This window comes from Neophocaena asiaeorientalis, unplaced genomic scaffold (assembly GCF_003031525.2).
Source record: "Neophocaena asiaeorientalis asiaeorientalis breed wild unplaced genomic scaffold, Neophocaena_asiaeorientalis_V1.1 scaffold55, whole genome shotgun sequence".
NCBI lineage: Eukaryota > Metazoa > Chordata > Mammalia > Artiodactyla > Phocoenidae > Neophocaena > Neophocaena asiaeorientalis.
Window position 1 is genome coordinate 8320573 of NW_020175684.1, and position 14448 is coordinate 8335020.

Genomic DNA, 14448 nt, shown 5'->3' on the forward strand with positions numbered 1-14448 from the left:
TTTGCCTGATAAATCTTTGGACTTCTTTGAAGAAATGTCATTTTGATTTAGTTAGTTCCCTTTTATTTATCATGGCAATGGATTTTATTTTTAAACACATCCTGAAGATATTTGTCTTTTAATAGGAAAGTTTAAACAATGTGTTGTCATGATAATGTGGTTGGAATTCTGTTACCTTATTATTTGCTTTCCATTCTTTTATTTATGAGTTATATTTTGCACACATCCTCTCTCTATGAAGAGACATTTTTTGGGTTTTTATTTTTAAGAAATATCATTCATCTATACTTACCCTATTACCAAGTTCAAGAATAAGATGATGTCCTTTAATAACTCCTAACATAAGAAATTTCTATTCTACTCTTATGATTTTGTCAATATGACATACGGTTTTAGACTTGAATTATTTTTATGAAAATATTTTACATTATATATCTTCTCTTTAACTACTATTCTACATTTCCAGTTAATTTTGAAACCGTAATTTCAACAATTACTTATATTTACCTATAGGTTTAACTGGTATCAATACTTACCAAAAATCCTGTATTTTTAATTTACGTTGGTCTTTAAGTAGAGTGTAGTATGCATCAATGTTGCACAGAACACTCTTTTCCCACCAAAAAACAGAAAAGCAAAAAAACCCTGGACTCATTCATGATATTTTTCCCCCATTCACATCTATATCCATCTGCAAATCTCAAAGTCCTGAACTGCAGAATTTGACCTCCCTCACCTCCTCTATGGCTATCACCCTAGTTCAGACCATCATTATCGTTCATTGCAATTATTGCAATAGTTTCCTATCTGGCTCCTGTCTGGTCTCCTTCCAGTTTAAAATGTTAAATCAGACCATGTTTCTCCTTTGCTCTGTTCCTTCCACTGGCTCCTCATCTCACTCAGAACAAAACCCAAATATACTTCCTACTTTTGCTGAGCAAGCTCTCTGCCCTTCACTGGCCTCTTCCCTTTCCCCCTCTCCTTAGTGCTCCAGCCACACTGACCTCTTGCTGCCCCCTCCAAGAAGTTGAGCTTACTCCCACCCGTGCAGACCCCTGTCTATTGTAATCTCATCCCTTGGAGAGCTGTCTCCTTGTGTCCCTCTGTTTTTCTCCCAAAGATCTCATTGAAAAAGCCTTCCTGTATTATTCTACATAAAATTGTCCTCAATCTCCTTCTGACCCCAGCAAGTAAATGGTTTATAACTCCTTTCAAGAGATGTAGAACATAGAACAATAGTAACCCTAAAGGAAAAGAAATTAAGATAGCTAACAAAATATGCTAAATTACAAATGGCTGTTTGTAATTATACAAACTTACCCTAAAACAAGGGCAATGTGATTAATAGAAGGGTCTGTAAGGAAAAGTTCAGGCTTTTGAATTATGAATACAAGAGCAAACTGAACACAGACCACATTAGGAACTTCCAAGATGCAGACCAAATGGAGACAACTGGCATGAGTGGAGATTCTGCATAGTTCTGTATGTCTCTGTGACTCGCCATGTTCATGACTTAGTATATTTTCTGTTCCGCTGCTCTTAAGAGAAGGCACTAAACATTTATTGGCTGGGAAAACTTGTTGATGAACCAAAGCATCTTCCACATTGTACCGTTTCCATTCTGCCAGTGTCCTATGAACTCATTCATGTCACAGAAGTATGCATATGGCATAACACACTACACTTCTATACTGGAGTATCTTTGGTCCATTTCTTTGGTAGGTCTAGCACACCCAACCTTTATATTAACGTTTTTGTTTTTCTTTTTTTTGGAAAACCAACGAGATTAGCAAATTGTAGCTGTTATCTGTTGTTCCTAAGTTACATTAAGATCTACAGAACCCTCTTCTGGAAGACAAATTAAACAAAAGTGAAAGTTGGAAACGATTTTTGCTGATTTTTGTGTGAAAGCTCTGATGCAAAAATTGTGCTTGCATGGTGGTTATTGAAATACTAGAGAAAGAAAGTGCCTGCAGAATGTTCTGAAAATTAGGTGTTTGAATGAGTCCTCAACATCACGCCAGCTCATCATTTGTACCTGCAACAGAAGTGAGCACAAAAGCTTTCCTCTTTTAAACAGGTCAAGCTCACAGAACCAGATGTGTATTTTAAGCTAAACTCTCTTTGCTGCCAAAATAGAGTATTTTAAACGGATCCATTGATTGATAAAAGGGAAATCTCCCCAGCAGCTGGCTGAAGAAAATAATGTGGCAACTTAGAAAGTTGTTTGGCATTACCTTGAGCTGAGAATAGAGTAGTGGAAAATCTTTCGGCTACTTTTATTACTTTGTGTCCTGAATTTCATTCTCCTTGCTTACTACATCAAATCAATGTAAGCCTTTGAAAAGGAAAAAACTCATCAGAGAATTAGGCAAGATCTGAAAATGACTTCTTTTTATTATGAGTTATCATTCTAGGTACATTTATCTCATTTTATCAAATAGCTTATATAGTAATTGAGGAGAAGGGCCTTTTGTGTGTGTGTGTGTGTGTGTGTCCTCCATGTCACTTACTATGGGGATTTGTACCTTAATAATGTGGCCAAACAACTAAATGTGGGAGAGGTTATTGGTGCAAAGAGCATGTTAGGGAACTGAATTGCATGACCAAATTCTATGTTTAACTGAGTTATATGGGGCCACTGCCCATGGTGTGAGATTTGACTTTCACCTTTCAGTCTGGTGGCCAATAGGTAGGAAAAAACTTAACCATAGACTAACATGCCTTTCCTCTCTTCTGCCCCACTTTCTGCTCCATGCACCTGGCTCCTGAATATCTTAAATTCAACTGCTCAGGGGAAGAACACTGAGTAATTCTGAGGGCAAATTAGAATTATCGTTGGAATCTGAAATTAGCATATTATATAGAACTACTTGAGAAAGGAGGGTGAAAAAAAGGATGAAAATATAAAGCGGGAAATGTCTGTGGTTAACCACATAATCTGTCTTCTAGCAAATAAGCTATTTCCTGAGAGAAATGTAGTTACTTTGGAAGCGGTCTGAACTTCTAAAGTCACTGATGTACCATTTAGTATTTAAAATAGAATGACTTACAAAAGGCTACTGAGAGGGTGGCCTGGGTGCTCCGAGGTTTCTCCAAAACACCCCATGTATTCCTGAAGAGCACATGAAATATTTGGAGGGCTTGGCTCACCAAGCATGTCTATCCTAAATGTAATTTATGAGGCATCGTTTTCTACTCATTAGCTTAAATACTTTCAAAAAACTTTACTTACGTGATATAATTGAAGAAGAGACATGAATTCAAAATGTATCCAGAATCCCATCTTTTTCCATTTTATATGTTATACATCAGAGGTTGGCAAACTATGACCACAGAACAAATTTCGCCCACTGTTTCATAAATAAAGTTTTATTAGAACACCACCATGCCCATTCATCTCTGTATTGTCTATTGCTGTTTTCATGCTACAACAGCACTGTTGAGTAGTTGTGACAGAGATAGTATGACCCACAAAACCTATTTACTATTTGGCTCTTTACAGAAAAATTTGGCCAACCACTGGTGTATATTATTACATTAGTAACAAACCTATCTATCACCAAAGATATAATAGATTTCTTTCTTTGTAGCAATCACATACCCAAGAATACATAAAATAATTTCATTAGAATGAAATCATACTTCCAAAAATTGAAGAAAATATTCTTTCTTCAAATTCAATATCTGTTCCATCAACAGATGAATGGATAAAGAAGATGTGGCACATATATACAATGGAATATTACTCAGCCATAAAAAGAAACGTAACTGTTATTTGTAGTGACGTGAATGGACCTGGAGTCTGTCATACAGAGTGAAGTAAGTCAGAAAGAGAAAAACAAATACCGTATGCTAACACGTATATATGGAATCTAAAAAAAAAAAAAAAATGGTTATGAAGAACCTAGGGCCTAGACGGGAATAAAGACACAGACCTACTAGAGAATGGACTTGAGGATATGAGGAGGGGGTAGGGTAAGCTGGGACAAAATGAGAGAGTGGCATGGACATATATACACTACCAAATGTAAAATAGCTAGCTAGTGGGAAGCAGCCGCATAGCACAGGGAGATCAGCTCAGTGCTTTGTGACCACCAAGAGGGGTGGGATAGGGAGGGTGGGAGGGAGACACAAGAGGGAGGAGATATGGGGATATATGTATAGCTGATTCACTTTGTTATAAAGCAGAAATTAACACATTATTGTAAAGCAATTTTACTCCAATAAAGATGTTTTTTTTAAAAAATGTATGCAATGAAACATTTTTATCAGTGTTAAAAAAGTATTAAACCAGACATTTTTAAAACAAAACAAACAAAAATTCAATATCTGAGTTTCAGATTTCCTACCCAGGCATTAATTCCCATTAAAAAAAATAGACACATGTTCAAAAAGTGTCCTTTTATTATTTCCTAGTAACATATATTGTATAAATACTCTATTTTTATATGACCTTTTACAAAAGCGATATAACTTAAAAGTTTTATCATTAGAAAGAAATGTATAAAAATAAATATGTTATTATAGGCATTTATTACAAACTATAGTCCTTCTTAGAAGGAACACACAGACCAATACTTATAAAGTACATAGAATTTATAGTAACATATTTTACTATATACATATGGAAAAAAGTCATTTTCTTTCATAGTAGAAGAGCTGAACAGACATTCACCAGGATATGACTGTTGGACCAGCTGCTGGGGATGGACCCGCTACCCCTCAGTAGCCTCCCCACCATGAGATGTGTGATCTCAATGTCCCCAAACACTGGGGAGCCTGTTGTACACACCCCATTCTTGTTCTGGCATTACATTCTTTTTGTGTGATCTTACTGACTTTCTTCAGACACAAACTGTTTTTTGTTTTTTTTCCCACATCCACATTCCTTAAGTAGGCTTACCTCAGGAGGAAAGAAATGTAGGAGGTACCCAGATCAACGGGCCTCCCCTAGCTTTTACCAGCATCTGATACATCACTGCTTTTCTTCCCCTTGTAGACTTAATGCTGTTTTTACAAATACATGGAATTGTTTCTTCATCAAAATGAATTCACGAATAAAGACACAATAATGGCACAAGAAAGGAAAGATGGAGTCATTTGAGTCACTGGACGTTGCTAAGCATTTCTCATGCTGGACAGTCCTGAATTCTTAACTCTCAGCAGAAGAGATGGCATAAACATTCTCTGAAACCACAGCAGTTAGGAACAGTGATGGTCAAAGATCCTATGTGTGTTCCTTTCTCCCTCCATGGGTAGTGAGGTAAAGTAAGCCACATCTTAAACCAAAAACCTCATCTTCCTCCTGCTTTTCATTTCCCAACCTCCATGATACAAAGTATTTCATCAGTACCAGGAAACAGGGATTGTAGTATTTCTTACACTTACTTTGACAATTGTTTCTATTTTTGTAAAAACTTGTCACAGACTTAACAAAAGAAATAATAACGCCCTGGGGCTTTCTCATGCTATATTATTGGTCAGCTATTAAAGATCCTCATAAACTACCCTATCAATTTTGTAACTGGCAGGAAATTCTGATGATCTAACTTCTTTTCTACCTACCTGTACCTCCCAACTCATCGGCACACCTCATTGATCACCGGCAAGGTGCACTGGATTCTTCCAGCCTTCTTGATTTCAGTGCATCAGCCCTTCCCCACTGCCCTTTTCCCTCAACACCGCCCCTGCTTAACTGCATTCTGCCATTGTGCAAAAGTCTATGTAATGTTTAGGTTTCTTTAAAGGATCGCAGCTCTCGTGAGACAACACACCCCCATCATGGGACAGACACTGCAAGGTTCTCTTTTTGTAACCCTTCCCGCAAGTCTTGGAACATGGCGACCAATCCCCCAGCTGCCAGAGGGGACAAGGCAGGTCTGCACAAGGTCTGGTGCTGGCTGGCTTCACTTCCTTTGCACACTCTGAAGCGGGCTGCCCGTTGATGTCTCGGCACTCCACCAGCCTTCTCTGCACACCCTGTCCACATGACTTGGAACATTCGCCCCACTCTTCAATGACCCATTCGGAGAAAGTAGGGATGGCGTTGAAAGATTCCTTCTTCTTCTTCACGAAATAGGTGTATTTAATTTTCGGTCGAAGGGCATTGCCCACTGTCAGGACTTGGATGGTTAAGGGCTCCTTGAGAGGGCTAAAGCTTCTAATTCTTTCCAACGCTGCAGAGGAGCCACTGTATCTCAAGACGCTACCTTTGTACGTGATGTCTTGCTCTAAAGTGGACAAGGTGAAGTCGCCATTCAGGATATATGTGCCATCGGCAGCTTTGATGGCAAGGTAGCTTCCATTATTTCTGGATCCCCTCTGATTCCGTTGTTTCACTTCAATGTTTGTGGCTCCGGTTGGAATTGTGACGATATCGTGGTAGCCAGGTCTGCAGACAAGGAAAACAGATATAAAAATCTCTCATTCACCAGCTAATCATATAATCAATACTTAGCTTAAAACACCAGGTAATCATTTAAGAATGTAATTTTTACCAGACCTGTAAAAAGTTACATTGAAATGATAAGACCTTCAGGATTATGGCATTTTAACACTTACTTTGCACTAGTAACTGATCCTGATATTTTCTTGCATGTAGATCCATTTCCTCCACAAATGCCACATTTATCGAACTTCTTTTTGGAGTCTATGATGCGATCACAACCAGCTTTTACACACTGTCCTTGCACGCAGACAGAGGTGGAATCTGGGCTACAAGGAGTGCCATCTACCACCTGAAAAAGGAAGGGCACGTACCTGGTGTTACACATTAACAAGGGCAAGAGATGATGCTAGGATAGTTCTGAAAGTTTTCTCCGTTAACATTACATCTTTGCTTTCCTGACTATCAAAATTAAAATAGTACTTTATAACACGGCACACACTATTCTTCTCTTTGGCTTTTTTTTCCATCTGAAAATATTATAAATTTTTTGATTATTTGTATCCTATCTCACTTTTAGCTAAGGTCAACAAAAGCAGAGCTTTTTGTCAATTTGTTTACTGCTGTATCCCCAGTATCTAGAATACTACCTGGCAATAACAGGTGCTGAATAAATCACTTGAATGTTGAATCTGCAACTGGAGACTGTTTTCATAGCCTACAGTGATAATGACACATGATAATTTCAACCAAATTCAATTCTATTTTCTACCTCAGAGCCAGATTTATCTCCTCAGCAAAACAATGCTTCCATTAGTTCAGTATATGTTCTCAAACACAAGAGTTCTCAATGCTCAGACTTTCATTTTAATAAGTCCATTTGCACATACTACTGCTAGTCACCCAGTAACAAGTACTTCGGGCCACACCTAAACTATTTTCCAAAACCACTGGATGGTTTCCGTGTTAACACATAATTTACCTAACCATGTGTAAAGGGCTTTTCTTCGCATATAGGAGTAATAATAAACCATTGCAAGAATCATAAGCGCTGGATTCAAGCTTCATTCATAGCCCAAAATAGCACCAAACTCAAAGCAAGCAGATGCCAATGTATCTAGAAGCAAAGCAGTTCTAACTTGAAATTGAACACGTTAATATATAAATTAGGGCTTCCCTGGTGGCGCAGTGGTTAAGAATCTGCCTGCCAATGGAGGGGACATGGGTTCGAGCCCTGGTCCAGGAAGATTCCACATGCCGTGGAGCAACTAAACTTGTGCGCCACAACTACTGAGCCTGCACTCTAGAGCCTGCGAGCCACAACTACTGAAACCCGCATGCCACAACTACTGAAGCTCTCGTGCCTAGAGTCCATGCTTCGCAACAAGAGAAGCCACTGCAATGAGAAACCCGCGCACCGCAACGAAGAGTAGCCCCTGCTCGCTGCAACTAGAGAAAGCCCACGCGCAGCAACGAAGACCCAACGCAGCCATAAATAATAAATAAATAAATTAAAAGCTCAGCTTTATATATATATATATATATATAAATTAAAGGAAGTACAACAGAGCTGGCATGTAAAGGGAGAAAACTAAGGCCTTGTTTCTTAGGCAAAAAGTCTGAAGAAAAGTCACTACCTTGGGCTGCAAAACGAAGAAGTAGCCAATGCCTTTGGCTTGACAGATGAGCTTGCACCTGTCCTTGGGTGAGACTCCTGCGTACTTGGGTGTCCACTCCACTGCGGGCCCGCTCCCAAAGGAAGCTTTGGAGAATTCATTGTGTGCCTCACACTGTTCCTCTCTAAAGGTTTTTCCTGGAAAGAAGGAGACGATGATGTTATCCGTTTCCAGCCTTCAACCACCCGTTTGCAGCGCATCCTTTTCACCTTCTCTCTACTCACCATTATTCTCTGGACAGTCCTCAATATTGCAGGACCTGTAGCGCACGCGCTTGCCCTCGCAGTACTTCCCTCCATTCTTTGGGACCGGGTTGTCGCACTCCCTCATCGTATACTGAACTCCTCCACCACACGTTCTTGAACAGTCTCCCCAGGGCCCCCACGGCCCCCAGCTTCCGTGAACAGGAGTCTAAATGGAGACACAAATGATCAGCGTTAGAAACCTCTAGGGAGACCTTTTCAGGAAATAGAAGAGAAAGACATGGGACAAAGAATCAATAATACGACTCTATCCTGTATCCCTGCGAGAGCCCACAGGTCGGGATGCTAACGTGGTATCTAATGTTTTAGCATCACTTGGTCTCTTTCAATTCTGAATCTTAAAGGATCGTGTGTTGCAGTGGAAAACTCACATCAAAATGCTTCTTGTCAGTCTTGTTCACACACTTGCCGTTGACACACCATTTCCCTTCTCCACAGCTGGTGCCGTCGGCCCAGGGGAAGTGTTTGGTCTGGCACACCAGCAATCCGCCAGAGGTGCCTGTGCACCAGAGGGTCGTGCACGTGCTGGCCGCGTCCGGGCAGTGTTTGGACTCATCCCCAAATGTAAACTGGCACTGCCGGTTGGCATCGTACAAGGTCCCGGGGAGATCAGAGGGGAGCTGTATGGGGCTCTGGGGCTTGTCCATCAAACATTCGCCTGCAAGGAAAAATGCCAATGAATATTAAGAAATAGCAAATTAAAGCATGCAGGGGGTAGATCAGTTTCAGAAAATACTTACCAAAAGCGATAATATATAGCAAAGCGATTTGAAAGCTGAAGAGTTTGGGGGGAAAATGTCAGGGAGATTTAAACTATCATTAAGATATTATTCTCAGTGGGATATTTCTGTATTACCAATGACAGGAAATCATTGTTCTGCTAAAAACTCAAGTTAATGTACTCTGGGAGCTACGTGACCAGAAGCACTATCTTTTACTGGAAATTAAGATCTAAAAATGCATGCGGTTGACAATGAAAGTCATTTTGAAGGAGGGAAAATAAAAAGAACAGAAAAGAAAGAGCTGGTTTCATTAGTACCCTACATCTGGATGGTTGGATAACATCTAGAAAGAGTAGCTGGAGCATCTTACCATGACCATTATCCAGAAATGATGTAATCATGTAAGCACTGCAAGGAGACCAGGGTTGGCTGCGGTCCAAATTGGAAAGCATTGACGCCATCATGTGGGAATCCCGGTTGACACCATTAATGCTGGCACATTGCTTTGCATCATCATGTGGCATGTTAAACACATGGCCTAAGAAGACATCCGAAACCCATGTTAGAATACAGGTCATTTGCAGCATTTTTTTTCCCCAACAGGGATTCATTTGTCTCAAAGTGATATTTCTAGAGGAAGAAATGTGTTTTGGAGATAATCTATTTTAGAGACAATGTCTACTTTTCACAGGGTGTAAACAAACATGTAAATTTCCAAATACGTCCATAGCTCCTACTACCTTAACTTTGAATTCTAATAAAAATGACCATGTTGAGAAGAGTGGAAAAGTATTTTCTGCAGTTTCTAGGGAGCTCTGGCACCTTAAAATAGCAATATAACCTGAAGACTCTGCCTCTTAAATTAATACATAGTTTATCAATTTGAATTCATGAATTGGGCTAACTCTCACTCTAAAACAGACTTACCTAATTCGTGGGCTGTGGTGAAGGCAGCTTGTAAGCCATCATCCTCTATGACTGAGCAGCTTCTGCTGGGATCACACACAGTTCCAACATCTGCCATCCCAAGAGTATCACATGTCTGGGCTCCACACAGGTCCTACAAGGAGCAAAGGTATGTCCGTATTAACAGAGACAGAGCACGAACCTTGTGATCTAACTTTTTGGCAGGGTGTAACTTCACATGTGCTTTAGGGCATCTACATTCATTGTTGTTGAGTAGCTCTTTTAGGAGTACTTTGTGTGACTTTAAGATTTTCCCTAATGCTATTCAAAAAAGACTGTGAAACTTGAGATATTAAAATATTAAAAGAAATAAGGAAGATTAATCATGCTAGCCAATTAAAAAATGTAAGTGCCAAAATATTGGTAAAATGCCTTACATACATTTACTTATTACAAAACTGATTCCCAAGAGAATACTCTCATCATTGGCAATGTCTTCCTCTCACCTGTCTGGTGAAAAGAATCGCAGTGTCATAGTGCTCTGCATCCCGGTCACTGGGCGGGTTGTGCTGCTTTTGCCAGTTGCAGAAGTTCCGCAGAGTGAGGGCAGCGTTGGAAGTTACTTCTGGCCCCTTCTGTTCCTCATAGATGACCAGGATCTTCACTACCACCAGGCTAACTGAATTCCGAATGCTGGGGTGTTTGTATAACCGGGCCGCCACCGAGAACAAGGTGAGAAGGTAGTGCTTTAGCCCACTGCCATGGAACTCTGCCATGGACTGGTCGGCCACAAGCATAGTTTCCACATAGCGGGGGCTGGACACAAATCGCTTCTTTCTTAGGCTTCTAGTTCCTGTAAAGACACAAGAAACATAGTTTGTTCAGGGGCAGTCTAGCCAAGGATAGTTACCTTCCCAGAGTATATAAAGAAAGCCTAACCAGTCAAAGAAAACAATACAAAAATACACCCGGAGCGACAATAACAAAAATATTTGCATTTCTTTTCACTGAAAATGTTATTTTTAAAGTTTTCTCCTTTACTGTAAATTAAAAAGGCCATGTGCTCCTCTGAGGGGTGTCAGGCTTTTTTTTTTTTTTTTTTTTTTTTAATCAAAGAGAAGCTGAAGTTGACAGGATCCTTTAAAAGGGAATGGGATTCTATGAAATGAGCAGAGACTGGCTTACTTTTTTTTTTTTTTTTTTTTTTTTAAGCAGGATTTCTTTTGTCCTCTCTGAGATCACACAACCTGAAAAAGGCAGTGTGCGCAACCATTCTCCCCAGCTGTAGTAAAATCTTGGAGCAAGGGGGGCAGGCAGAGCCCCTGAGTCACTCTTTCACAGGCCAGGAATCAAATCCTGAATGAGATCATCGGGCTCCACGTGGAAGGCCCAGGGCAGGGCTGTGGCCTCTGCCGAGGGGCCGGGCCTGAAGAAATCTCAGCCTGCACTGCTCTGCTCGCTCGTTCCACGGGTCCCTGCGGTGCTCTGCTCTTGCCAAATCCGGGCACAAGGACCACCCAGTCTGCCAAGAAGCCGACTGCCCCACTCCCACCGCCCCAGGGAAATAAGTTCCTGCTTCGGACCACGGGGCCACGGCTGATTGTTTCGAAAAGAGCCCTCTGACTTCTGACTGAGACCCAGCCCCCAGGGAAGTTCTACGCTGGGCTCTGAGCACGTAACCGCTTCAAGGAGCGGACGTACAGGGGAGAAGAGGAAAATTTTACAAGCCACGTGAGAAAGTTCAAAAAAGAAACAAGGCACCCCAGTGAGTGGCAGAATGAAAAGAACTAGACAGGAAGCACTGCACACAACAGAGAGAAACAGGGGAAGGCGGAGCAGGAAGGATCACCGGTGACTAACTTTCAACAGTGCTTCCGAGCAGAATTATGGCCGCGAGGGGGAGCGCAAAGTGGGGGGCTGGTGGGAGGCGCGGAGAGGCGGGGCGAGCTGGGCAGAGACCTCCCAAGCAGGTTCTGCAGAGGGGCCCCGCCACTGCCAGCCGGTCGGGGTCAGACTCTTAAAGGGGGGAAGGGAACAGAGGCCAGCAGAACAGGAATCGTAGCGCAGCTGTCCAGGCTCGCGGGTTGCACATTCTGAGGTCACTATCCCTCCTCCACCCTCCATCTCTGCCCTCCTCTGGGCTCAGGGTGCGCGAACAGGCAGCGGTTACAAAACTAAGCGCGAAGCTGCAACTCGACCAAAGGACACATGCAAAATTGTTAAAAAGAAATTAACAAGGTGGAAATAAGTCGCACAAGCTCACATTCAACTAAAGTGGGAGGCATTGGGTTACCAGCTCTCCCTTCCGGATCGGAACGCTTCTCCTTAGCAGAAACATCATTGATAACGTCTGTCCTCTCTTGATCATTCATTATTAGGGCAAATGGAATTAACTGCTCCAGGAGGCTTTGGTTAGTTCACCAACCCAAATCTTAAGCCGCATTCCCTCCACACCACGTCTCCGTCCTGTCCGCAGACATAGGCTCGCGTCTGCGAACAGGACTCTACCCTCAAGTCGCGCAGCACAGAGAAGGTAGGGCGAGGGAGATGAATGGAGAGACAAGTGGGAACCACTCTTCTGGGAATGATACCTGTTGGCTGTCCCGTGCGCTGTGTCGCTCGGTCCCGCGGCGGCCCCTGCGCCGTGGCGTGCTCGCCCTCCGACCCCGCTCCCCCCGCGAGCTGCGTCTCGTCGTCCAGGACCCCGCACCTGGCGCCTCCGCCACCCCGCCGCCTCCGCCGCAAGAGATGGAACTGGGGCCGCGCCGGAGGCTCCTCCTCGGCTGCGGCGGCCGGCGCGGGCTGGATGAAGTACTCCTCGCCCTGCAGGTAGAAGGCGCCGCGCACGCCCTCGCAGAGGCTGAGAGCGGCGGCGGAGCTGGGGTCGCCGTTCACCGTGCCAGAGTAGAAGCAGTGCGCCAGGTCGCCAACGGGATCAGAACGCGACGCGTCGGGCCCGGGTCTGCGCCCCACCGTCTGGAGCGTGAAGCCGGGGGCCAGGAAGCCGCGGTCCGGCTGCAGCTCCAGCAGCAGCTGCCGGCCGAAGGCGTCCAGGCGGAGGTGCGTGGTCCTGTGTCCTGGGTCGCGCTCCGGTGCCAGCAGCACCAGCTCCTCGTCTTCCTCGGTGGGGCGCCCGCGCACGCCCGGCACTACCAGCAGCGCTGAGGCCGCGGCGAGCAGCAGCTGTAGCAGCACGGGCGCAGGCTGCGAGCCGCGAGAACGTCGCGCCGTGTTCCCCATGTCGCCTCCTGCCGTGCGCCTTCCGAACCCCGCGGGGACCGCTCTCGGCACCCGAGTCCCGGGAGGCACCGCGCGCCGCCGCGCACTGAGCGAAGGGGCTATTGTTCGGGTCCGGAGCGCAGAGCCTCGCTGGCCTGCCTCGGGATTGTTAAAATTAACAATTACTATGATTCTTGGAAAGTGCGCGCAGAGCCAGCCGCAGATGGGGCTCCCGGAGTCACTAGAGAGGAGGCGCTGCAGTTCTGCCGGCGCGCGGGAAGTTTTTCTTCTAGCGAAGAGCTGGAGGCACCGCGCAGCAGGCTCTGGTGGGGTGGCTGATGCGGAGACACGGAGCGCCCTGGGACGCCTCTGGGAGAGGGGCTTCGGGCCACACGAGGATCGGCGCCTGGAGTTCCCCGCTTCGGTCTCCGCCTCGGTCGCGGTGCACCTCGCTCTGCGCAGGGCTCTGTCCTCTCGGCCCTACTGCGCGCCCTGGCTATGCAAAGGCCCCAGGCTCTGAGCCGCTTTCCAGCGAGTGCAAGAATGGGGCAGCCCGGGCCGCCTTTTTATAGTTTTTGAAAATGTCTCCGCCCACCCCCCCTTACCCCCTTTCTCCTCCCTCTTGGCCGCCTTTCTATCCCCGGGACGCCGCCCCCTGAACTCAGTCGGAGCGAAACCGCGCTCTGCGCCGCGGGCCTGGGCGGGGCGGGGCGGCCTCCGCTCTGGCTCGGCGCCACTGGCTCGTCAGTCTGGGGGCGGAAGGCGCAGGAGAGGCGCTGTGAGCAGCACTTTGTACGTCTGGGGCTGCTGCTGGGAGAAGGTACTCCCTGCCACCGCGCTCTCCCCCCGCCGTCTTCCCGGACTACCGTCCTTTCCCGCCGTCCTTCTCTTGCGGGAGCACAGTTCGCGCGTGGGGCTGCATTTCCCAGAAGGGACGGTCGGGGTGGAGAGCGGAGTCCTTTCTCCAAGATTTCCCTGCCGGAGTCTGTCCCTATGCCGGCCCCCTCTCTCACCGCATCCCACCCCCGCCAGCGCCCGCCTCTTCAATCTGGGAGATGAGCCAGGGCTCCCCTTTCTAGAAAAATACCCCACTCCACCTCTCCATCTCCCTGGCCTGCCACAGGCCGGTTTGCTGCAGCGTGCTCTCTCTTCTCCCCAATTTTTCTCGGGAAAGCTTGATAGGGCCCGCGCGTCCCCTAGAAAGCGTGCCTGCGTGAGGAAGCCAGGAGACACATTCCAGGCCATTGACTTTAAAATGGGTTTGCATTTTAAAC

At 45.0% G+C, this 14448-nt stretch overlaps 1 protein-coding gene across 1 annotated transcript; it reads right to left on the reverse strand.

Annotated features, from left to right (window-relative positions):
• Nucleotides 1-4389: 4389 nt before the first annotated feature.
• ADAMTS1 (ADAM metallopeptidase with thrombospondin type 1 motif 1) lies at nt 4390-13195 on the reverse strand. The gene is made up of 9 exons (XM_024732029.1): nt 12547-13195; nt 10462-10808; nt 9977-10109; nt 9420-9587; nt 8699-8985; nt 8289-8475; nt 8026-8201; nt 6565-6740; nt 4390-6394 (listed from the first exon to the last, which is right to left on the reverse strand). Exons 1-9 carry the CDS (start codon nt 13193-13195, stop codon nt 5695-5697), a joined length of 2823 nt encoding a protein of 940 aa, XP_024587797.1. The 3' UTR covers nt 4390-5694.
• Between the last annotated feature and the right edge of the window lie 1253 nt (nt 13196-14448).

Excerpts from the sequence above, each read along its gene's own strand:
- ADAMTS1 (XM_024732029.1), bottom strand. The coding sequence starts at position 13,195 with ATGGGGAACACGGCGCGACGTTCTCGCGGCTCGCAGCCTGCGCCCGTG. Across the intron at positions 8,986-9,419 it reads ATTTCTGGATAATGGTCATG|GCGAATGTTTGATGGACAAG; the intron begins GTAAGATGCTCC and ends TTTTCCTTGCAG. Across the intron at positions 6,741-8,025 it reads TCTTCGTTTTGCAGCCCAAG|GTGGTAGATGGCACTCCTTG; the intron begins GTAGTGACTTTT and ends TTCCTTTTTCAG.